Source organism: Cnephaeus nilssonii (assembly GCF_951640355.1).
Source record: "Cnephaeus nilssonii genome assembly, chromosome: 14".
Taxonomy (NCBI): Eukaryota; Metazoa; Chordata; class Mammalia; order Chiroptera; family Vespertilionidae; genus Cnephaeus; species Cnephaeus nilssonii.
This window is the reverse complement of record NC_137085.1, coordinates 8,655,896-8,681,528: the sequence shown is the minus strand read 5'-3', so window position 1 is coordinate 8,681,528 and position 25,633 is coordinate 8,655,896. Positions and strand designations below refer to the sequence as shown.

The following is a 25,633-nucleotide window of genomic DNA, read 5'->3' as shown; positions in this document are numbered from 1 at the left end:
GTAATAATCAATATTATCTTGTTACAAACTATTCTTCAAGGTGCTCTTTCCTCTTCTATAAAATGAAGATAATTGTTCCCTTGCAGAGCTGTTATGAAGACTAAATAAAATAATAGATGTGAATGTACCAAGTACTCAGCTCCCTAAACATGATGGGCTTCTACTATGGCAAATTTCTGTCTTATTCCCCAACATTAGCACATCCCAAGAGAAGGGTTGGGAACAAAGCTTGGGAAAATTTCAGTGAAAAAATAAAGCTATATTAGATTACTACAAAATAATGTCATCTGTTATTAATTGATACTCATAACAAGCCTTTAAAAGAATTATTACTGTCCTCAGTATATAAATGGGGGGGAAAGTCCCAGCAAAGTTAAAATATGCTCATGGAAATGTAGCTAGAAAAACAAGAGCTGAGACTTGAACCTTCTGAGTTTATATTCTGGGAAATTTTCCCCTAAGAGAATCAAGGTACAAATCAAAGGACATATCCATCTAAAGGGCTCAGTGACCTTCCCAATATTAACCAGTTGATGAAAGTGAAAATACTCCAAATTCTACTATAACCATTTCTAGATGCTCTAAGCCTGTTCAACCACCCCTCTATTTGTTGATTTGCAAACACCATCTCACACTTTGAAGTAAGTCCTCATATGTGAATTCCAGAGATAAAAAAAAAAACAACTTAGTTTTAAGAGGTAAGGTAACTTAACAAAGATCATAAGCTAGCAAGTGGAGAACTGGGAAGCAAACCCAAACTTGTCTTGACTCCAAAGCTCCTATTCTTCTCACTACACAACAGGGCTCGTTTTCAGTGATTTTTAAATTCCCAGTCAAAAAATCCAGCTACATGACTTCCTCATATCACCCTCATGGCATACACAGCACTCAGTATTTGCCTGAACTTGTGGGAATTACCCTTTCAAAATACTACGTGTTGAGATATATTTCCTTTTAAGAAGTGATTTTTGTCGACCAAGAATTCTAAATTCCCAAAACAACATCTACCTTCCAGAAATATCACTGAAGACAGACTGGAGTTTTTATGAGAAGTAAAATTCCTGATATTAATTATGCACACCAATAGCAATTTTATCTTTATCAAGGCTAAAGGCACTAATAAATGAAAAGGAGGTCTTCAGGAAGTATTTGAGAACAGATAACCTACCTTGAGAAGGAGGTCTTCAGGAAGGATTTGAGAACAGATAACCTACCTTAAGAAGCTACCTTGTGAGCTTAGAAGGGCTAACATTATCATTTCCATCTTACATGAGAAAAACTCTGCATCTTACCCAAGGTCACACAGTCCATGAGTCTCTCAGAGGGGTCTAGAGGAGTGATTTTCAACCTTTTTAATCTCATGGCACACATAAACTAATTACTAAAATTCTGTGGCCACCAAAAAATATGTTATAGTTTTTGTCGATCTGACAAAAAAAAAAAGTATAATTTTGATTCATTCACACCAGACAGCTATTTGTTGTGTTGGCTGTTGTCATTGTTTTATTTGACAATCTAAGGGAAAAGAGGTTAGTCTCCCAGACTAAAAAGTCAGGTATTGCATGTTTCTAAAAATTCTTGTGGCACACCAGTGTGCTTGCTGCAGCTCATCAGTTGAAAATTGCTGGTCTAGATGGAAGGTCTTTCCTCTCCTAACCCAGTGGTTCTTCTCTTATGAAATCAGAATTCTAGGCTAGGTCATGCTGTGATGTTGCAAAGAAAAAGTCCTTTGCCCTCTGTCTTAAGTTTCCCCAGGGAGAGCTGTTAGGGAAAAGAAGATAACAGCCCAGAGCCACTGTCCCTACCTCATTTTAAAAATGAACAAGGTTTCATAGTTAATGTTCCATATAAAAGTGACAAAAACGATAAAAATCAACTGCAATTTAAAAAAATTTTAAATACTGCCATACATTAGAAAGACTGTGCCAAAACTTCTATAATCCCTCTGATCATGCATCTCAAACACATTCATGGGAATAAGAAAAAATTGTCCAAAAAACATGAATTATAGCAATAAAGCCCTAATGAGCTCATGGAATTTAATAAGATGATTTGAATAAAAATTTAAAAATCCACAGATTATTTGAATCTTAAGGGACACTGATAACTAACTATCTAGTCCAACTCCCGCATTTAGAGATGAGGTTTTTACAGATCAGGCACCTCGCCCAGTGTCACCTGGACTATTCGTGGTACAGGCAGAACTTGAACCAGATCCTAAAACTAATCTTTCCTAGATATTACACTGCTGTCAATGAAGATTTCCTTAACCAATTAACTACTGATGCTGTGAGGTTATTGATCTTAAAATTATAAAATGTCAATTAATTTATTCAGCATTTTTAAGATAAATATTTCATTAAATCCAATGAGGTGACTAAGGGAATATAGTAGTTAATCCTGCCTCAGTTAGAACTATTACTATACTAGGCTAGAATTACTGTTGGCATCTAATATAAAAAACATTTTAAAATCCTTTAATTTAGGGAATAGGCAGATGTGTCCTGATCCTTGTCCAGGAGGAAATGGAGCAGCTGAAACGAGAGGAATCCAGCCCGAATTGGCGAAGGAGACACGGCTGGTGAGACAGTTTGCAGCTGGGAAGGGCAGAGATCTCCAGGAAAAAGAAAACAACTCCGAGACCATGTGGATTCCAGCCACAGAGAGGAATCGACAGGACTACTCCAGCCATGAAGACAGAAGAGAAGCAGTCCAGAGATGGAAGACACCGACGTCGCCTTGCCATACTAGCAGTTAGCAGCTGTGCGTCACTGCAGGTTGCCCAGGACCAAACCAGAGAGAGTCGGACCTGCATTACCACCATTTGTCCACCATCCAGAACTGAAATGCCATTGCTGACATGTACACATAAGGAACTGTTTGACATTGAAGTTGGGTCTCAAAAGAACTGTTGGCCCAGAAAGAAACTCACTATAGACTGACTCATTTGCCTGTCAGCATAACCATTATTGCTTTTCTCATTTTCGGTTCTTATAAGTGTATTTCTATTAGCACATGATCTCACTCATCTAGGGGAACAACATAGACTGATGAACAAGAACAGACCCAGAAACAAGGAGGCATGGATCAGACTGTCGGGCCTCAGAGGGAGGGTTGGGGAGGGTGGGGGTAAAGGGGAGAGATCAACCAAAGGACTTGGTGCATGCATATGAGCCTAACCAGTGGTTAAGGACAACAGGGGGGTGGGGGCATGCGTGGGGAGGGGTGTGGGATGGGAATGAGGGGATGAGGACAAATATATGATACCTTAATCAATAAAGAAATTTAAAAAAATAAAAAATCAATAAATCAATAAAAACATATATTCAAAAAATAAAATCCTTTAATTTAACCTTAAATTGAACTCAGTCTTGAAAGGGCAGATCACTATATAATTAAGTAGTTTGAATTAAATTTACTAAAACAACAACAAACAAACAAACAGTTGTGTTTGGAAAAAACAACAGGAGCAAAGATTTCTGTATATATCCCTTGATCTTTAAAAATAGTATTACATGACAACAGGACTCTCCCTGTGCCACCTCCAATAAAAAATTCCAAACTGCATCCTCTTCAGGGACTTAGCAGCCATCAGAAGCACTTCAAATGGGGCAGACAATGGGTTTGTATAAATCATGAGCAGCTCCTATCCTTTGAAAATATTTAGAAAACAATACTCTTAAAACAAATACACCTGAATTCCAAGTGAGAAAATGGACTGCCATTCGCTAACCGTCACTGAAGTTTTGCCATATACATTCTAAGTGCTTATGTAATAAAAAACTAAAAAACAAAAACATCCTTCTGGGAAACTGATGTGAGAAAATTCTTTCAAAAACCATTAAAAGAGCCCACTAGTTGAACAGTCTGAGCTGAGAAAACCTTCTAGAAGAATAAGAAATTGAAATAAGAGGAATAATATCCAGAATGTAAAGCACTGAACATATTAACATCCATCAGGGGACTCGTAACCAGTGTTTGTTAAAGAGGATTTTTAAGATTAATAGCTAAAATGAAATTAAATCTAAAACATATTTAAACTAATTTATACGTTTGTTTGTTACATTCACAGGATCTCAAAACCAGTCATAACTTACAGCCCTAAGTGATTGTTTGCTGATTCTCCTTTTACAAAGCAAAAACTTGAAGATAAATAATCATCACAACACTGCACATTGCTGACATCTGGGCCAGATTACATCAAACACTGCCTTCCTGTTCAACACAGCACAAGAGAATAAAAATTTTTTCCCAATTTAAACCTGTCCCTAGAGCTGTAAAAAAAGAAAAACTGCCGAGTCAACAGCTTCTGGGTGTGTGTGTGTGTGTGTGTGTGTGTGTGTGTGTGTGTGTGTGTGTGTACATGTACATGCATGCATGTGTGTGTGGAGGGGGTGATGTTTTTGTTTGCTTGACTGCTTTTCAATTTTTGCTTCGTGCATTTTCAATAGATCTATGTACTTTTCTCTCCCCACTCACCATTCATTGGCTATGTAATGCTCCGAAAACTTGCAATCCAAATTATCAATGGAACAAGCCTCACATCCTAAAGTGCCAAAGGAATTGGCTACTGGTACAGAAACCATTTGAAGGACACCAGCAACTTTTGTTAAGGCTATTGTTTTATAGTTAAATGCCATTCAGAGCAACTTGAACTAGACTTTCCTACTATCAAAGAGAGTAATTCACTGGGTTGCCTGGGATTTGGCTGGCAGGCTATCCTAATACTTATGGAGGGACAACCTTCACCTTTGGCTAGTAAATACTACAAGGGCTTGAAACTGACCAAAATAAGGAAAGTAAATACCATGGAAAAGAATCTGGATTTGCTGTGGCTACTGTTCAAATGATGGGACCTGCACTACTTTGCTTTAACACATTCACGTGTATGCTTGTGCACAGATACATTTAAGAGAAACTAAAAACATTTAGTGTGGCTTTTAGATGGACTATAACATTTGAGCCTTCAACCAATCTAGAAATGTTTTTAAAAATAAAATCTGATGAATATAACCAGATGTCCTCCATAATCTCAAGAAATCTGTTCAGCTGCTTTGATTTCTGTATTGCTTTTCATTAGCAAGAAGTAGGAAAAGAAGGATTTGTGGAGTTTTCAGAGCTGACTTAGAAGTTTCAAATAATTACCTTATAGACACTGGAGCAGGAAGTGCCATGAGGGAGTAAATAGAGGAGGGAGAAAAAATAACAAGCAAACCTGGGCTTTGTTCCTAAGCTTCAGGAATCCTTATTTTCTTATTAAAAATATATTTTAAAGCATTTATATTTCCTAAGCTCTACAACTTATTTCCTATTCTGAATAAGGATAATCTTCAGATATAATAAAACAAAGGGAGAAAGCTAGAATTTAAAGCATCCTGGATTGACAAATTGAGAAAAGAAATGTGGCAACCCACGGAAAAATCTCAGTCCAACTTAGATATGACTTGTAGCTGAAAGTTATCTCAGGTTTTCAGGTCCCACTCCTCTGAGATGATGAACTCATGCTATCTTTTAATGAGAGGCTCATATCTGCCTTTGATGTGTGAAAGACACTCCCAGCTGGAGGAGAGTACAAGAAAGATCTAAAATATTTGCTTCAGCTGCAAAGAGCTATTAATGAAAGTTTAGAAAATGAGGTAGCATGGTGGGGGGCGGGGAGTGTCTTTAGAGAAGAGATGACATGCTCTCATCTTGTGAACTCTTAGGGGGAAATATTCCAGTAAAATAAAATCTGACAAGTAATTTTCCTTCCTCTACACACTAGAGTTCTTCATTCTCCTCCACCTGGTCCAGAGCACATTCTTATGATCTCCTGGTTATGTAGGAGAGAGAAAAGGGGCTTCTGTAATTTGCTATTCACATAAAACACCAAGGGTGAGACTCACATGATAAATACAGAGGTTATGAAACCCAACGGATTCAACACCTCAAGTGGGGTTGAATTTTAGAATTAATTCTTGTAAAACAAACTTCAAGTGTATTCAAGGATGGGCGCATCCCTGTGTGCAAGGGAACTCTTTTTTTTTTTTTTAACACAAGTTCAAGGAATTCTCCATAATTCTCTGTACTATTTAATGTTCTGAGATTACTATCATCTTTTTAGTTGTTAAAAGCAAGCAAAAATAGAATTCAGTTTTTTAATCACCTATTTATATATCTAAGCATATCTTCTAACAATCTAATCTACTCTTAGTACAGTGCATAGGTACAGGGGAAAAAAATTCACTAAACAATTTCCATAGGCTATTCAAGACTTTCTGTTTAGAGCTTGGGACTTACAATCACTCTTAGCTAGTCGACAAAGTCATTCCATTCCATGAATGAGCAGGGATAGTTGAGGAGGCAGCAAATTTATAAGATCCTCTCTCATGATAGAGAATAAGAGAAAAGCACATGATAAAAATAATAAGTTCCTTTCAGAAAAAATGATTCCATGTTGCTGACTCCTAAATTAGGTGTTTTATAAAATTTTTATCTTTATGTTAACGGCTTACAAAGTGGGTCTCATGTTTATTTTGTAGATGTGGGAAATGAAGATCAGAAAAGCCAAGTGATGTGACTTATTGCATGGGTAATAAGTCAGAATTTGAATCTAGTTTTGACTAAATCTAAGGGATCTACTTTAGAACTTTAGGTAATTAAACATGAGGGCATCAATGTACCTTCTGTGGGAGGAATAAATGCTCTTAAGGGTGTTGAGGAAGGGAAATTAATTGAGTGTGTATAAACAGGCAAATATTAGGATTGGGAAATAAGTTATTTCACCAATTATATTCATTCAACAAATATCTCTGGAACACCTACCACAGATGAGGTACTCTTACATTGCTCTCCCTTAATTACAACTAAGTTCTTGTAAGGCCTCTAGGAAATTATATAATTTCTCTTTCCAGAGTTTCCATATTCCTAAGCCTATGTGCCATTGATTCCTAGGCCAATGTGGCATTTCTTTTAACTCCCCACACATGCCTGGTTGAAATCCCGCCAAACCTCAGCAGTTTTAGAACTGATTAGTTTGCTAGAGTGTTTATGATAAAAATAACAACTTCAACAGCATAATTGAACATAAGTATTATATTCAAACAACCAAAATTTAATAAATGGTTAAGTAGAAAGAGATACGGGCTGATACGATAGTACCTCTCAGGATGATAATCTATATAACTAAGACAGCTTCCCTACCCATCATAATGTTACATAAAAATAAGCAAAACTGTGTAAGTAGAATACCTGCTTCCTGTTAGATTAATTTCTTCGTTTCTCAAAATATTTTGCCTCCCTGTCTTTCAATTCAGATAATATCATCTTTGGATTAAAAATAAGAACTAGGGGAAATATTAGAGTTCACCTTCATTGAGAAATGGTTGTATCAATTACTATACTGGTTTGCAGAGGCAGCAAATCATTTAAGGCCTTTTCTTATTATTCCTTTTGATGGAGGAGAGAAGAAACTGCTTAACCTCCTCATGCCTCAGTTTCTTCAATGAGTAAAATGAAGAGAGATCTTGGCTGCCCCTTCAGCTTGATAGAAACTAAAATTTGTTAAGTAAAACTCCAGAGTGGGTGGGTGCTGAGTGCCATCAAAAAATAACCAATAATTCCTCATCTGAGTTGTCAGTTATTATTCTAAATCTGAGCAACACAACACTAATGAAAAGATTAAATCAAGGGTTTTGAGGGAAGAAGGGAAAGGCCAGGATCATCTGCAAAAAGAAATGGCAGTTGTTTTATCTTCTCCTTATATTGAGCAATAATTCTGAATTGTCTCTCCCAGCCAGAAACCCTAGGAAGACATGTCCAACTGTGGCCAGCGCGTTGCTCTTAGAGTTGAAGGGTATCAGCATGCTCTGGAGTTCAGTCTCCCCTGCACATACACAAACACAAGTGCACAGCGCCCCAACGCTGTTTGTCCCCTCAGCCTCATAGCCCTGCCAGTTGGCAAACCCAAGCCAGGAAGTTGTCAATTCCAATCGCATTTAAAGCCATGTAGTCCTATTAAAGAAGCCTTGGTGGTTAAGGGGCGTCCTCTGTTTCCAAAGCAGGAGGGGGGGAAAAAGCGGGGGTGGGGGAGGGCTCTGCTTGGATTGGAGCTGGCAACTTTTCACTGACTAGAGTTTTCAAGGAGCTATGAATGAGTTTAACAAAGGAGGTCTGTGGCTAGTTTCTGGCTGAAGTCCATGTCAACAGTTTTTAAGGTCACAGGCCACACTAACTAACATTTATTCCCAGCAGACCCTGTTCTAAACACAAGCTGTAAGTAGTACAAATTTGGAATTTTTCTGTAATCCCTTGAGATATTCCTGATCTTTCCACATGTTTCTGCTCAATTAAAAACAATTCTCACTTTGCACCACCAGAGAAGCCGTGCTCAGCAATCTCAGTCCATCTTTAGGGTGGATGAACAAAAACCTGGCAATTCAAAGGGCTTGAGTGGGGAAGGGAGGAATTCAGCTGGATCACACTGAAAACTGCAGACAGCTCCCCAGGGGCTCAGTTTGTGAAAGCATAAAACGGGTTATGACAGAGATCCTGAGGCCATAAAAAGCAGGTTTGAGGCAGCATTGGGAATAGGTTCCCAGTCCTTTCACAAATAAGACAGAAATTTCTGAGAAAATTGTAAGGTCAACTAGGTGAGTGGAGAACAATGATAATCTATAAGACAGATGCTAAATATCCCACTGTGAAATTAATACAATCATTTCTCAATGAAGGTGAACTCTTACTTTTAAAGTTTCTGAAATTAAGGGCTTCTTGAAATCAATCTGAAATTTTAAATTTCCCCCCTATAAAGCTGTGTTTACACCAATGGTACATTTATTAACGGATGGTATTTTCAAATCTTGCATGGCAACATAGGAACAATTACTTCGGATTGAGCACCAAAAACCTTACTTAATAATGTGAAGTATTTTCTATTTTCCAAAAGAGAACACGGGGACTCTGACAAGTGACTTATCTTGCTTACAGTCCTACAGCTAGAAAGTGGTAGAATCAAAATTTGGACCTAAGTCTGATTCCAGAGCTCAAGTCCATTCCACAAATTGAGGGGGAAATAACATACACTAGAGTATCAGTCATCATTTTGGTGGTTAAAGCACTGCCATTTGTGGCATTCTATGTTTGGAAACATGTGCTAAATGAAAGGACTTACAATTTTTCCAAATTAAAACATATGTAAACTATGCTGCAGTGAATATCAAGATTGAGCTTGACAGGGTAAAATTACAGGAAGAACTATTTCATTACAGACACACAAAGAAGAAAATGAAATACACTCATGGTCCCATTACCTAACTTTTCTCATTGTTAATATTTTGGTATCCAATCACCCAGGTTTTTTAATGAATTCCTTACAAAATAAAGATATCGTATATAAAAGTTTGTCTTTAGCTTTTTGGCATAACATTATCCAAGATGTTTTTCATGTCATTAAATAATCACCAAAACATAATTTTAATGGCTACATGATATCTAATTAAATTTAGCTATCCCCCTTCATAAATTATTTCTAATTTGTCATTTAATATACTAGAATGAACATCTTCATCTATGTATCTGTACATATATCTCTGAGTTTCCCTTAAAACAGATACCCAAAAGTGGGAATCATTTTAAGGGTGTTGAAGATAAACTTTCAACTATTTCCCAGGAATGTTGGACCATTTTAGATCATGACCAACAGAATGTAAGTGCCCACCTCATGGCCACCAAGTGTCATCTTCAAGTTGACATGACCAGGCTCATATAGACTATATACATGCCCACACAAATCATGTTTATGACAATGACATGTATATGTTACAACTGTCTATTCTTTTATTAATAACTACTGCACTGTGTAATACTGACAAGGTGCTAATAACTACCCTACCATAATCTTTTGCCTGTATTCTCTCTAATCCTCGCCAAAAAAGTAGATATGAGAAAATTAAGGCTCAAAAGGGTAAATGGAGCATCCAAAAGCATACCTCACAACAGCAGAACCAGGACCCACGCATTGTTCTGATTCCAGACCATGCGCTTAGGCCATGCCTCCTGTCCTCTCACAACCCCAGGGACTGCCTGTTTCTCCAGCAATGCCCCTTCCAGACAATGAGGCCATATTAATCTTTGGGAAACTAAACAAGACCAATACCTAGATCTCACAGAAGGGAGAAGAGCATGCTGCATGTCTTCTTCAAAAAGCAAGGAGGCCCTAGCTTGTTTGGCTCAGTGGATAGAGCGTTGGCCTGCGAACTAAAGGGTCCCGGGTTCGATTCCGGTCAGGAGCACATGCCAGGGTTGTGGGCTCGATCCCCAGTAGGAGGAATGTGGAAGGCAGCCAATCTATGATTCTCTCTCATCATTAATGTTTCTCTCTCCCTCCCTCTCCTTTCCTCTCTGAAATCAATAAAAATATATATTTTTAAAAAGCAAGGAGTAAGGGCAGCAGTGTGGGACACGGGAATGCTCACCCAACCTGGCAGACAGTAAAGTGGCACAAGTGCCGCTTTAGAAAACGATTTGGTATTATCCAATAAAGTTGAAGCTATACATCCCTATAGATAGGTATCCAAGTTCCCAGGTTTATACACTGAAGAAACTAGTGCCTATGTGTACCAGGATACCCATTCAAGAAAGTTCATAAAAGCCATGAACTGGAAACAGCCCAAATGGCCACCTACAGTTGAATGCATGAACAAACAGAACCATGGCCATACAATACAAAGCTCTACACTGCAAAGAAAACAAACTACAATTATAAGCTACAGCATGGATGAAGTTCAACAGTTAAGCAAAAGAAGACTTAAAATAACAATTCCAAATTGTATAATTCAATTCATGCAGTGTTAAAAACTAGATAAAACTATTCCATGTTATTTAGGGATACACACATAGGTGAAAAAATTATACTGGGTGTAGAGTTCTTAATTTACATGGTGATTACATGGGTATTTGCTATGTAATCATTTGTTTGTACTTCTGTGTGTATGGTGTACATATTTATATATATGTAAAATGTGTATGTATATATGTATATATGTATATTATACACACACACACACACATACTTGTATATATGTGGGTATATAATGAAACTTAATGTACTTTTCTGTTTGTAGGTTATATTTCACAATGTACAAAAGGAAGGCACAGGGTTTCCATTAAACATTTACACAGTAAATACAATACAAAAAACTTTATCAATCACTCACTGTTTACTTAAATTTTATAACATATTCTGAATTAGTATTATCCTCAATTTACCATTGAAGTACTGAGACAAAGAATGATGGTCAAATAAAACCTTCTTATAATCCAATTTTAAGAAGATTTTAAAAAAACCAAATATAGCATCAATGTTCTTTCCATTACAACACAAGTACTGAATCTGAGGAAAGGACAAGTTCGGTGAATCCCACTATATGAAAGTTAAACTACCTCTTCAAATAAAAATATCTAGAATTATAATCCCTGGGGAATTTTAATAAAGATTAAAAAATATATATAAAAACAAGTATTGTTTTCAGTGGTCAGGAAATATGATTATCTTTACTTAATGAGGATTATCAATATTTAGCTTACTTTCATATACTAATAAAAAAGAAAAAGTATAGACAAAAATTTCTCTAAAATTGGCATCCAAAATTATTATTTTTTACAGAGTTGACAGTAAAAATCCTAGCTCAGCAGAAAACTGGACACTGGCAAATATGCTTTCTTTAGAGCCTTTTAAGTTGAGGTTGTTTTTGTTTGCAGTGGCTTTTTGTTTTTTACCCCCCCCCAAAAAAATCTCGCTTTCCTATGGGACTAGAATGTTTTTTATAAAAGGAAACCAGTCATTAAGAGCTCAGGCAAAAAAAAAAAAACACCAAAAACAACAACTACAGGACACTGGATTTCACTCAACTTCTTTTACCACCACACTTTTAAATAAGTTTTTTTTAAGATGTCAAGTTTTTTAGATCCAGCATTTTTTGCTGCATCTTGGGCTCATTAATACACATAAAGAGCTAGTTAAAATACCAAGACTGAATAAATGAACAATGGGACAATTAACCCTACATAAAATGCTCCACCCACTTTACTTCAAAGACATCTGAAATAGAATGGACTAGAAACCATAAACGATGCCTCTCAGAATTAATTTTGTAATAAATATTGCTTTGTATTATAGATAAGGGATTAAAAATCACCATAGGGGCAATCTAACACTTGTGAATTGAGTTAAATGACAACAATTGCTCTTAGTTTTGATGAAGATTTCTGATACTTTCATGTCCTATGAATGGGAACTAAAACCTATTCATACTATAATACTATAGTATGAAACCAATGCATACTATAATACATTATTTAATTTTAAAATTTCCTAAATTTCTACATAAATGTTTAAGATATGAATAATTTTTTACTCGGAATGTAGTAAGTTCAAGAATCAAAATTTATATTGCTATCTAATTTTAAAAGTATTCCCTTTATGCTATTTCATTTTTTTAAATTTTCAACATAACTCATGCTAATAAAAAGTAATACTTTATTTTTGGTTTGTTAATGCTCACCCGAGGACATTTTTCCATTGATTTTTAGAGAAAGTGGAAGGGAGGGGGAGAGATAGAAACATCAATGTGTGAGAGACACATCGATTGGTTGCCTCCTACATGAGCCCCAACCAGGGCCAGGGATCGAGACTGCAACCCAGGTACGTGCCCTTGATCAGAATCAAACTTGGGACCCTTAAGACCGCAGGCTGATGCTCTATCCTGGCTATGGTGAGGATTTGAAGATGTAAATGTACAAAGTGAAATATGGAATGGAAAGGTAAACTAAGTGCATTATTTACCACATGATGTAAATATGACTCGATACTATTTTCATACATTTATGTTCAATGTTTTCAGAAGTTAATAACTATTCTTCATTGTCAAGAATCGGGCAATAGTGCATAAGTTAAGATTAAAAGCAGTTGGGGGGGGGGTTGATAAACAAAAATACCAAAGTAATTAGCTGAATGACAAATTCACTACAACAAATGCATTTTTAAAAGAACATAAGTCTTAGCAAGAAATACTTTTTCATATTACTAAGAGCTTCTTCCCATATAAATCAGTCTCACACAAATAAATTATACAGTCAAAAACATCCTCACGAAAGAATATTTAATGATATGTAAAGATGTTTACAATATAGTCTGTGAAAAGCCTAGATACAAAACTCTACCTACACCAGGATCCCTAGTCATTATCGGAGTTGTGAGATGATAAATTGCTTTTCTTAAACTTCTGAAGTTTTTAAAATTCTTCTAATGAGGAATTATATCTTCACTAGAGGCCCAGTGCATAAAATTCGTGCACTCTGGGGGAGGGAGTCCCTCAGCCCGGCCTGCACCCTTTAACAGTCCGGGAGCCCTTGGGGGATGTCCAATTGCTGGCTTAGGCCTGCAGAAAGTGGGCCTAAGCCATCAGTCGGACATCCTTAGCACTGCCACCGAGGCAGGAGAGGCTCCCGCCACCACCCTGCGCTCGCCAGCCCTGAACCTGGTTCAGGGCTTCTGGCTGAGTGGCCCTCCTCCTGTGGGAGCACACTGACCACCAGGGGGCAGCTTCTGCATTGAGCATCTGCCCCTCGTGGTCAGTGTGCGTCATAGCGACTGGTCATTCTGCCGTTCGGTCGATTTGCATATTACCTTTTATTATGTAGTATAATTTCAAAAATTAACATCTGAAAAATAAGTGGCTCATAATTGACAGACTTGTGGGCTCTTCAAACTTCAGGTGGCATAATGATTTCTGTATTGAAAGTAAAGAGGTACACTACTACTTCAGTCTTCTGGAGCCTCTCTCAATGAGGGAGAAATGTTAGGCTTCCTACTGCTTCTAAAACTGATCACTGGAAGGGCCAGACAACCTACATTCAGACTCCTTTTTGTATTCACAAATCTGTCTTGCTCTTAAAATAAGAGTGTAGCTCAGACTCAAAGGGCAATTTTAGGTGTGAAGCATATTGAGTTACTTTCCTTTCTACCTCCTGCCCAGTGAAAAGCAAAGATAAGGCTCAAATAAATCCTTCTGCTGGTTGTTGCTATTGTAGGAGAGTAGTTTGCTTGCAGGGAGGTCCAAGAAAAATTGTTGACACTCAAACTCAACCAAAAAGCACCCACTGGCCTCTCCTATAGAATGTTTTTCCATCTCCCCAAACGGGTCCCTCATGTGAAGTCTTAAGACTCTTTCTTTCAGAAGGCAGGCTCAGTTTTACTTGTGTTCCATTCAAACACACCCCGCATCAGATTTAAACAAAACTGATCGTTTTCTTTACTCTATAATCATATGGTAAGATTGTTCATGTAGACTGCAGTGACACTGGCCAAGAGGGAATGTGACTCCTTGATTCTAAGTTGAGGTTACTGAGTCTTGAAAAACCTTAGTCCCAGGTGATTTAGGGCTTATTCTCTAGAGTTGGGAGAATCACTGCCATATACTGGACAAATCTCTGGATTGGGGGTCATAAGACTATTAACAACCAGCTAAAAAACTTAGGATAAAAACCTTCCTTTTTCAGGTCTCGTTTTCATTGTTCAGAAAATGAGGGTGGGCTTTAATATATTATTTCTAAGAGTCCTTTAAGCTCACATCTGATATTATTGTGCAATAGCGAACTACCCATCATGGCTCTTTTAACAAAATATATATGGAGAAATGAACAAACTATTGAAAGTAAAGATTGCTTTGGTGGCAAGAAAATAAAATTTGAAGTTGTAAATCAGAGCCAAAAGAAAGTTACTAGAAAGAAACCCAAAGCAGTTGAGAATAGGAGATTCAGGCTGGATTTTTGTTATTGTTCCAAACCAAGTTCCTTTAATCCTCCCGGTAAGATGCTGGGCAAATCACTGTATCTCTCACAGTCACAACACCTTTATCTCTACAATGGAGATAATTTCATAAGATTGTACTAAGAATAAATGAGAATTATGCAAGCCACACTGGTATCTATATATATAAAAGCTGAACGACTGGAATGACCGGTCGCTATGATGCGCACTGTGGCAGCCAACTGGCCAGACCCGGGCCCCAATTGCCCCCACCCCCGCAACCTCCTGCAGCCCCTCCCTCCAGCCAGCCCCACTCTAGTATTAAATAAATGCTAACTCCCCCCTTTCCCTTTTATATCCTCTGTGGTGAGCAGTTCTGACTTAGTCTATCCATCTACAAAATGGTATAACAACATTAGCAGCCATCAGCAGCAGTTACTAGAAGAACATGATGAGTGGAATATAGAGAAAACAAAAACTAAAGTGTACTCCTGGGGTTCCTAGGGTATTTTCACTTTGTTGCCCTGTACTAAGTAAGCTTCATGAGCATTAATACAAAGAAGTGCTTTGCTTTTTAAACAAAGCGAGAAAATACCATGTCTTCTTCTTGTAATGTCCAACTCATTCAGTTTCAAAACAAAAATTTTCTTTTAGCCAAAGTCTTGGAGTTTTGAATACCCACAACCTGGGCTCAGATTGCGTGAAGGAAGGCTGAGCCAGGCTGGTTTCCTTGGAAAAGGACCAGAAGGAGACAAGAAGCTTCCACCTATGGTGACAGCCCTGTGCTGGCTGCTGGTACAGAAGACACATCTGTCTTTCCAACTGTCCAGCTTCCCAGTCTTCAACTAGCAGGCTGCTAGGACAGGGAAGGCATTTATTTCCCTTTCTTCTCTTCAAAGGTGATTTTCTTTAAACAGTACAACTAGTTACTACTGTTGAGTTGTGGCTCCCCAGAGGATTATACATTTCTAAGCATGAAGGCATATGCATGACAATAAAACATGCAACATACCCCCAATGACTTCATTTTTTTTAATTAAGGGGGAAAAGTTATAACCTCCTACAAAGTGATGTGTCTGATGAGCACACACAACCCCACCCTCCCTTACTGCCCCCCCACCCCCACCCCATGAAAGCCTTTAAAACACTGAGGATCTCAGAAAAGGGCCCTGGGCTTGGTAAACCAGAGCTTCCACAGGCCCTACCCCATGGGTTCAGCTTCCATCAGAAGCCATGTGCCAGCACCCACAAGGGGTGGAATTATAATCTGCCACAGCAATTGGGCCTTCTTCCAGCTACTATCTGGAAAACAACATTGTGCCCATTGTACTTTAAAGGGGAGGAATTAAAAAGAAATCAAACAGCTCCAGAGAGATGGAACCACTCGAAAAGCAGAGGAAAGTCTTCTGTTAAATAGTATGAAAGATCCAGGTTTCCCAAATGGCATTTACGGCATTGGGAAGAAAGGCTGATTTCTCCCAAAGGAGCCCCAGCTTTGATGCCCAAACTGCCCTCAAACATCAGGCTGTGCATTTTTGTATAGCAGGGTACCCTCAGGCGAGACAACTATAAATAGCTTAAAACAAGAATAGGAGATTCCATCTGTTTCTGGAATATTTCAGCAGCACCTGCTTTCAAGGTAAAAATCTGGGAGCTGTCCCCACAGCCTTCCTTCCCAACTGCCTTCCCCATCCCCCCTACACTTATTTTAAACTAAAGCAGATAACAAAATCCAAAAGGGCTTCTGCCACCACACCTGCCTAAGGAAAGAGTCCTTTGATTTTTCTCCTGAACTATATGTGTTTTAAAAATACTGAACAGTTAGAGAGAAAAGCCAAAGTTTTAAAAACCAGACTTTGTATTACTTCTAATTTCTTTTTCTCTATGAGAACTGAGCTTTTCTGTGTTGGTAATACAAATGAGTACAATGTGGATGGAAAAAAAATGCAATAGTTCTTCCTGCCATTAAGTTAGAAAGTGTTCCAGAAGGAAGATGGTTCTTACTTAACACAATTAATGTTTAAACACAAGCCCATATGCCAGCTTGTACGGAAAGAAGGACAATAACTCCCCAACAAGGGCCCAGGAACATATTTCATTAAGTTCAAAACAAAACAAAAACAACAACAAAACTGAAGTTGAGGCTCGAAAATTCCAACCTAAATCAAGGTGCTATTCCCAGAGTGATGTGCAGCATCCCGTCTAAGAATAACTAGAAAACCCAAGCCCATGTAGATAGCAATTTCATATACAAAAAGCCACTTTATCCTTGGTCTGCAAACATCAATACTTCTAATGTCTACCCCAAACCATCCAATGGCACTCCATTTGCTATGGGGGAAATCCAAAATCTTGAGCAAGTCTTTCACAATCCAGCCCCAGGACTTTTATGGCATCATCTCTTGCTACTGCCCTCTCATCATATTCTCATCATTCTTTCATCTTGCTCTTCCTTCCATTTCTCTGGGCCTGTGCACACCATTTCTCCTTCAGGCAAACCCCCACTGGTTCTATAAGATCCAGTTTAACTGGAAACCATCAGCAACACTTTCCCTGATCCTCCAAGCCAGAGATGGGCCCTGCCCAATCTGTGACCCCCACAGAGCCTTGCACATACATATTTTTTTCAAATAGCACTTATCACATAATATTTTAATTACTTATTTACATAAGCCCTTCCCAAAGATTGGGTAGCTCCTAAGACAGTAAGGGTGGAAGTAAAATGGGAGGTGGGTATCAAAACCATAGGTTGCCTGGGAACAGTGTACCCAGAAGCCTATTCAATTTTAAATTTGGTAAAGGACAAAATGTATATATTGTTTTCAGCTTGTAAAACCAAGTTCAGAAAGTTCAGCTCATCAAAATCTTGGATAACATGACATCTGAAAGGTTCTCATCATATAGGGAACTAGGGCTAGATCTTTATATCTATTTGAAGGCACCTTGAGGTAAATAAAGGCCAAAGACCAAGTGTTATGCATTGCTCATTCCTGATATATACTAGGTACTAAAATACTTACTAAATTTAAATGTTAAACAAAATTTTTAGATACTGTCTTTATGAAACAAGTCGTATCTTCCAAAAATGTATTCTAGTTTCTGAACAGTTTTATTTGGGCATAAAGATATTTACTCAAACTTTCTCAAGAGTTTAAATAAGATCTGTATACAAAAGGAAAAAGAAATGTAGAACACAAATATTTTAACTTCATTTATAAAGAGTAAAGACATATTATCATTACATGAAATATCTTCCATAATACAACCCCCTACCACCACCACCTCCAAACAACATGGTTATGGCTTTGAACTCTTATGCTCTTGATTGGTATGTGTCATTTAGGCAAACCAGAAGCCACAAAAAATTTTGGTTCTAAGTCACTTTGTTTTATATTTGAAAGATTTCAGAGGTAATGCTTATACCACATCAGATACAGATAGTGCTGTCTGGAAATACTAAAATACTCTATCACATTCCTGGGTTTATAATGAAGAACAACTAGCTTAACCCATAACTGTTGTTCTCCTAGCTGGTGTTTTTAATATAATATTAAGTGCCATCCAGCAACTAGTTAAATAATATTATGATGAATCTCAAGGAAAATTAAAATGCTTTAATAAAAAGAAACTAGTTAACCATTGGAGAAAATATTCATTTGACTTTATGTACCATGGTATTTGTGTTAATGAGACTTGTTTATACTCTAGTACAACTACACTTTTTTTAAAAATATATATATTTTATTGATTTCAGAGAGGAAGGGAGAGGGAAAGAGAGATAGAAACCTCAATGATGAGAGGGAATCATTGATCAGCTGCCCCTGCATGGCCCCTACTGGGGATTGAGCCTGCAACCCAGGCGTGTGCCCTTGGCCGGAGTCGAACCTGGGCCCCTTCAGTCCATAGGCCGATGCTCTATCCACTGAGCCAAACCGGCCAGGGCTCAACTACACTTTTTAATACACTTTTATCTGTGAACAAAACAGATAAAAATTCTCAGCCTTCACAGAACTTAAATTCTAGTGGGAGGAATAGACAATGCCCCTAACAATGAACCTAATAAGTTAATATATAAAGACTATCTAAGAACCTTTTATTGTAGCCCTGGTCAGGTGGCTCAGTTGGTTGGATTGTTGTCCTGTACACCAAAAGGTTAAGAATTCGATTCCTGGTCAGGGCACATACCTAGGTTGGGAGTTTGATCCCCGGTCAGGGAGCATATAGGAGGCAACCGATACATGTTTCTCTCTCACATCAATGTTTCTCCCTCTCCCTCCTTTTCTCTTTCTCTCTAATTGACAAACATATCTGCGGGTGAGGATTAAAATAAAAAACACCTTTCATTGTAAAATTAAGTTTAAATTTGTAATACTGATGGTCTGGTCCTTTGTGGACACAAGCCCTGTCACTTAACACTGGATCGTCACTGTGACAGTCAACGGTTTACCTTTTTCAACTAATATGAAATAAGTTTTATAATATGAATCATGCTTCTGTGATTAACTATTTTTCATATTTTCTCTTTAAACTAGTGTCCCATGAGGCCCATCCTCTAATTTCAGTGCCCTGCTCTTCCATTCAAATGGAATGCATCTCCCAGTCTCTGAAAGCCATGCATACATTATTTTGATCAAGCATTATATTAAGGGCTGGAGATACAAAGTTGCTTAACACACAATCTTTACCCCTGAAGAGTTAACTATCCAGTAGGAGAAGGACGAAGGAAGACCAAGGCTTATTAGTGTATAATTGAAGTATGCACAGCATCTGGGTGCTCTCTGAGGAAGGGATAGCTACCTCTGCCTAGAGAAGGCTGCTTGAAGTGCCCTGCTGAGTCTGGGAGAATAGGTAAATGTGTAAAGGCAGAAAGGTCCAGTGGTTCCTATGTACCAGCAGAGCAGTCAGGGAGGAGGGGGTCCTAAGGGGCTATGATTAGTGGAGGCTATATATGCACAGATGCCATCACTAGGAGCTACATCCCTCATGAGAAAAAAATGGAAAGCAAGACAGAGTGGCTTATGAGCAGACGTAAGCTAGAGCACTGGGCACACCAAGAATGGTGACTGGACCTCAAGGCACAGGTTAACTAAAGTGAAAGTACCTGAAAAAGGCAAGGAAACCAAGCAGCAAATGAGGACAATGCTAATAATGTAAACCAGAGCCAAAGAGAGCTCATGTTCTCTTGGCAGACCTCTCCACTCTCCACTGGACATGTTACCAACCAGTCATCCAGCGTTAACAGTAGACTCTTCCACTCATATCTCACCCCAGCAACATTATCAAACCAAGCACAGGGAAAGTGCAACTTTGTGTGCCCTTTATATGTGTGCACAAGCTGGATGAAATAAAGTGAGACTTCCACCCCAACCCATGTTAAATATCTATGAAATGATATCTCAGAATTCCTATAGTACCCTTTATCACCACAGTCACTATTCCCTGGCATTAGAATATCCATAGTAAGAAGATGCTCTGCCATGGGATCATTCTATGCATTTTATATAGCATACTGTGGTGATCGATCATCTATCTCCCCAGCGAGTACTGAGAACTTCTCCAGGGCAGGGGCTAGCTAATAGTAGTAACAAATGAATGAATTAAACCACCAATTTTTTTCCCATAGTTCCAAGCTGGTATAACAAACAGAAAACACATTAACTGTTGCAATTTTTCATTCTAAATGACAACAGTGTGAAGGCTATTCAATGAGTTTCTCACAAGCACAAAGTCCATAACCCTCCATACAGACACACAAAATCAAATGCTAGAATCAGAGGAGAGCAATTTTTTTCATTTTAATTTTTAAATAGTTTTCCACTCCTAGGAATTTGCTGAGTAAATGTGGTAGAGCCAGTTCAGAGTCATCTCCCCACTCCCCAACACACACACACACACACACACACACACACACACTCACACACACACACAGCTTTGAAAGTAAGAAACATCATAACTCAAAATATTGGGGGGAAGGGAATATTTCTGCAAAACTTCAAGAACTTGTTTTAAACCCTCATATCCTCAAATGACCACATAATATGCAGTTTCCTGGCCAAGGCCAAATCTAACATTAGATAAAAATGAAAGTGAAATTTTTCTTTAAAAAGAAAAAGACCAACATTACTAAGTCAAAAAGTAAATAATCATTTACATCAGAATCTAATACTATGGGCAGAAGATCCTTGGGTCTGGGCTACTGAGGCATGCTTGAGAACAGCTGTTCACATGTAATCTCACAAAGTAGCTGGGTAGTACTTCCTTCCTAAGGTCTTTCCTCTAATAACCCGATTACAGATGCTATCCTTGGTGAAGAAGAGAGCTAATTTTGCTGATTAAAAAAAATAATAATACTTGTGTAGAGAAACACAAAAAGTAGCAGTCTGGACCAACAGTTATTGAGCAAAGGGACTCGAAAAGTCAGCCCCCCCTCCCCGCCACCCCCCCACCCCCGCCACGTGGTGAGAGGGTGTGTGGGCTTGAGGGGTGAGGCGAGGGGGGTTGTCTTTTCTTGGTGAGAGGAAGAAGAAAGTGCAGAGACAAATACACCAGAGAACTACTCTTTCTGGAATTCATAGAGGGTCTGGCCTTTTATCCCCAAGACTGGGGACCCGGGTTTTGTCAGGGGCGCCTCCCCGCTGTCCTGCCCTGGGCTGCTCCACATGAGCAGAGAGAGACAGGAGGCAGGCCCCTCTGACACCTACTTAACGAAGGCAGATGGAGAGGAGAGTGTGTGGATGCCTTTACTTCCCCCTCAGGAGGCGCCCAGCAGGAGCCCACAGAGCCAGCAGCTCCAAAATCAGATTTCCACACATCCTCCCACCACAGAACACGCTTACCACTCGGGCAGGAGGAAACAGAGCATTAAGCAAGTGTGGCCCTGGTGGCTGAAGGGGGTTTAGAAGACGTAAAGAAGCCTTCTTACAGGATTTGGCCCTTTTTTCAAACCTCTCCAGAAGTAGCCAAGTTGGGAAACAGTCACTCACTCAATGACCCGAAGGGGGCAAGGGTGTTACTTTGAGGAGGACACAATCAGTGTCTGCGAGACGTCTGAGTCACAGACACATACTTTATTAATAATCTTACATACACAAAATGTCCAAGGGAAAGCCTCACAGGCTGACTTCTGACAGCTCCAGATAACAGCAGGGGGAACTGAAGCCATGCTGGCTCTGCGGCTTCCACATACCCCACAGAAGCGATGGGCCCTTTCCCACCCCAGGGATGTGATACAAATAAATAAATACAATTATCTGCAGAAATTAAAGTGCAAGGACAACACTGTCAAGTCCTTCCCCCCAAGTGCAGTGACTTGTGGGAAACAGATAGGAAAATAAAAAGAACAGCTGGAAAATTTAATTACAGAATAACAACTCAAGAGCTGACATTGTTTCGCAGAACTAGCCAATAGCCAAAGCCCTTCTCCCTTACCTTAAGATACAGAAGCAGCTCTTAGCTCCTGAAGATAAGCGGCAGAACCCGAATCTCTGTTTGCTGTCAATGTCAGTGAGCACGAACGTGAAGTTCTGGCCAACTTGGCTAACTGTGAGGCTGCGGCAAAGACAGGACAAAGGGGAAAATGAATGTGCAGTAAGTTTCTTGATAAAGTATCTAATCATGACAAGTCGTTGAACCTGTAACATTTCCTCTCTCAGTGGAACTCTTTATAAATGAACTGAAAATTTACACACTTCAAGGAAACAGATTGTGAGCTAGTAAAAAAAAAGGGGGGGAGGGGGGAGCAGCAAGCAGCACATTCTGGTGACCACCTACCTCATCGGAGCTACCGCCATACCTTCTACTTACTGAGTGCAGGCAGGTAGCACTGTTAATCATCCCATCAAATCCTGAAAGGTGCATTCCATTAACCTCACATTGTAGATGAGGAAATAAAATGTTTTAAAATCCACTTCTAAAAATAAGTTTACCAGTTAGCTTGGATTCCTCTTTAAAAATTTAAATATTCCAAACTCTAATACATAAATTTATGCTAATATAATATTTTAGAATTTGACATTAAATATTTCAAAGGAACTCATTAACTCTTAGTTTACATGTTGCGTTTTACAAAATATATTCAAATTGATCATATATTCAAGTAGATGCTCTCACCTATAATTTACTATCTAAACTGTCAGTGGAATAAAAAAGTCATGGTTCACCAGGCCTTTTCCAAAGACAGACTTTTTGAGTCTTAGGATACAATATAAATTAAGTTTTTAAATATAGATAGCCTTCCTTTTGAAAATTCCCTCATATAAGCTGCATAAGAAAATTAAAGAAGTTTTCAAGGTATCTCAGCACAAAAGGTCAGTGGACCCTACCTGGTCATGTGTAAGGAAACAATTCCATCCCTTGGAAAGTGGTTAGAGAGTATAAGAAAATAATTCAGGAAGAAAAGAAAATGCTCCACTCTCCTTTTTTAACTAGGAAGGTGAACGAAAACAAGGTGGCAATTTAAAAGCAATGTGGTAATAAAACAGGTGTAAGTAATGCTATCCCTCCACCTTACACAGCCAGGAGAAGGAACACATTTCTATAAAAGTTATAGAGCTGTCAAGGGGACACCAAATGCTACCCTCTTATGGCTGTTATGTTTTATCTATAAAGCTTGGATACTGTGTTACTATGGTGATTTAATACTATGTTTTAAAGGGGGATTATATGATTAATTTTAACAAGGTTGAGAACTGAAGATGTGTGAGAAACAGGATTCTAGCTCACATAATTAAAGTGATTGGGGGGAAACGTGGGCCTCATTGGGGGAGGAGAAAAGTCTGTATTATTAAAATATTGAAAGCAACAGGTCAGGATGATTCTAAGTTATGAATAAGGTCACACTTTTATTAAATACTCTTACGTGGTTTTATAAAATATGACTGTCTGTTATTTTAATTCAGGGTTTGATTTCACATCCACAGTGTTTACAATGAAGCATCCTAGAAGGAAAGGATATTGATAGGACTGAATGAGAAGAAAAGACCCAGGAGCTCTAGGAGAACAAACACAGCTTGGTTGGTGAGTTGAATGTCATTAATTTTCCTATTATCTTTTCACTAACATTAAAAATGCTGAAAATGCTTTTAGCTACCTCATAGGCTCAAAGAAAGATTCATTACTCATTTACTTGGTTCAAATCCCAACTCAATCACTTGCTAACTGAGACTTAATTTAGCAAGTTACTTAACCTCTAAGTACCTCAGTTTCTTCACCTGGAATAACAATGAGAAACTACCACCCAACCAAAAGGATGTTTAGGGAACAAGTGAAATAAGCATTTAGTGTAAAGGCCAGTCCATAGTAAGGATAATTAATAAAAGATATGCAAGCTGTTAAGTTACCATCTGAATGAAAACTAACATTCATATTAAAACCATGCATTTGCTTAGAATCTTCCTGACTCAGCTCTGTAGTACTTGTGAGTAGCTAAAGGAAAGCTGCTTTTCTTTCTCTCTTGTCTGTTGCCTCTTTTCAGTAAAGGGTAGACCTCCAGATGACAAAGTGAGCTGTTCATGCTTGCATTAAAGTGAACAAGATTCTCCTGGCCATAGAGGCTCAGTTGGTTGGAACATCATCCCATGCACTGAAAGGTCGCTGGTTCGATTCCTAGTCAGGGCACATGCCTCCGTTGCCGGTTCGATCTCCGAGTGGGGCACCTACTGAAAGCAGCAGATTGGTGTTTCTCTCTCTCTGTCTAAGTGTGTCCTCAGGTAAGGATAAAAAAATAATAATAAAGTGGATAAGATTCTTTTTGGTATGCCACACCTTAGAAGGAGGCACTTATTCGCAGTTGAGTCTTGTTTTTTTAATCCCTACTAGGGTGAGGTACAAGTCATTAAAAGCCCCTAACCATTAAACACAAAAATATTTTTCCTTGGACAATTTCGAATAAAAGTCAGACAAAGGCAGTCAAACAGAGGTTAACTTGAAGGTTCTGAATCCCCGAAGAATGTGTCATTCCTACAATGAGACTACTCACTTTTTCTCCATAAAAATGACTTTGAGAAAAGGATCTGTTTCCTTAACGGCTGCAGTTCCTATGTTTGCCTCTGGATCAGAATCCACAGGAATCAGATTTCGGGAGAGTTAAAACTGGGAGGAACCAAAGAAGCCATCTTATCCAATTCTCTTGTTTTGTAACTGAGAAAACTGAGGCTCAGGATTATTTTGGGGGCTTTGTTTGTTTTTACAAAGTAATCAGGACTAAAACAAAAATCCAAGCCAAATTCTGCTTCAAAGTCTTTTCCATTCCTCCTCACTGCACTAAACACAATGAAAACTCTCCCCCAGAAGCTTTCAGCTCAGTTGAAGGAACTTTGATACATAAGAAAGTCAGATAGTTGTCTCACCAAACAGACTATACTTCCCACTAAGCAATATTTTGAGTATTTCCAAAACTGAGCCCAGAAAACAGGGCCAAGACCATCCTTAGCTGTGCTTCCCATGCCTAGATGAATATGGAAAAGGCAGAAAAGCAATGACTATCTGAACCACAAACTTGAACTTTCATGCTGCCTTGTAAATGTCTGTTAGCTATTCAAGTCCCCTCTTGCAACATTTTGTTTAACCTTGAGGTTGTTTACAGGTTCAGCGTATAAAGGGCATGAAGCATGTGGATAGGACAGTTTGATTGCAATCTTTCTGTGAGAAATGGGATTTTCCATATCAGCCTCACTTTAGTTTGTCATCTTACTGAGCAACTAACTACTATCCTGACCACTGCAACAAATACTGGATATACAACATCCATCCCACTGTGGCACTTCCTGTCCAGCTGGAGAGGAATAATAAACAAGTGTACCACAAAGCACACAGCTTGTCACAGTGTTGCATGAAACCAAAGAAGGA

The 25,633-nt window shown here is 38.6% G+C and overlaps 1 protein-coding gene across 14 annotated transcripts in view; it reads right to left on the bottom strand.

The window, feature by feature from the left end:
- The window catches only part of DENND1A (DENN domain containing 1A), a 470,320-nt gene that overhangs the window by 297,069 nt on the left and 147,618 nt on the right, over positions 1–25,633 (bottom strand). For 8 of the 14 annotated variants that reach the window (XM_079791022.1, XM_079791014.1, XM_079791024.1 and 5 more), the window contains one exon: positions 22,217–22,336. The exons of 5 other annotated variants lie outside the window; for them this stretch is intronic. In XM_079791022.1, the coding sequence (XP_079647148.1) occupies positions 22,217–22,336 (120 nt within the window). Of the gene's footprint in view, positions 1–22,216; positions 22,337–25,633 lie in introns of those variants that run through there. One more of the 14 variants, XM_079791017.1, reaches the window with a different exon arrangement.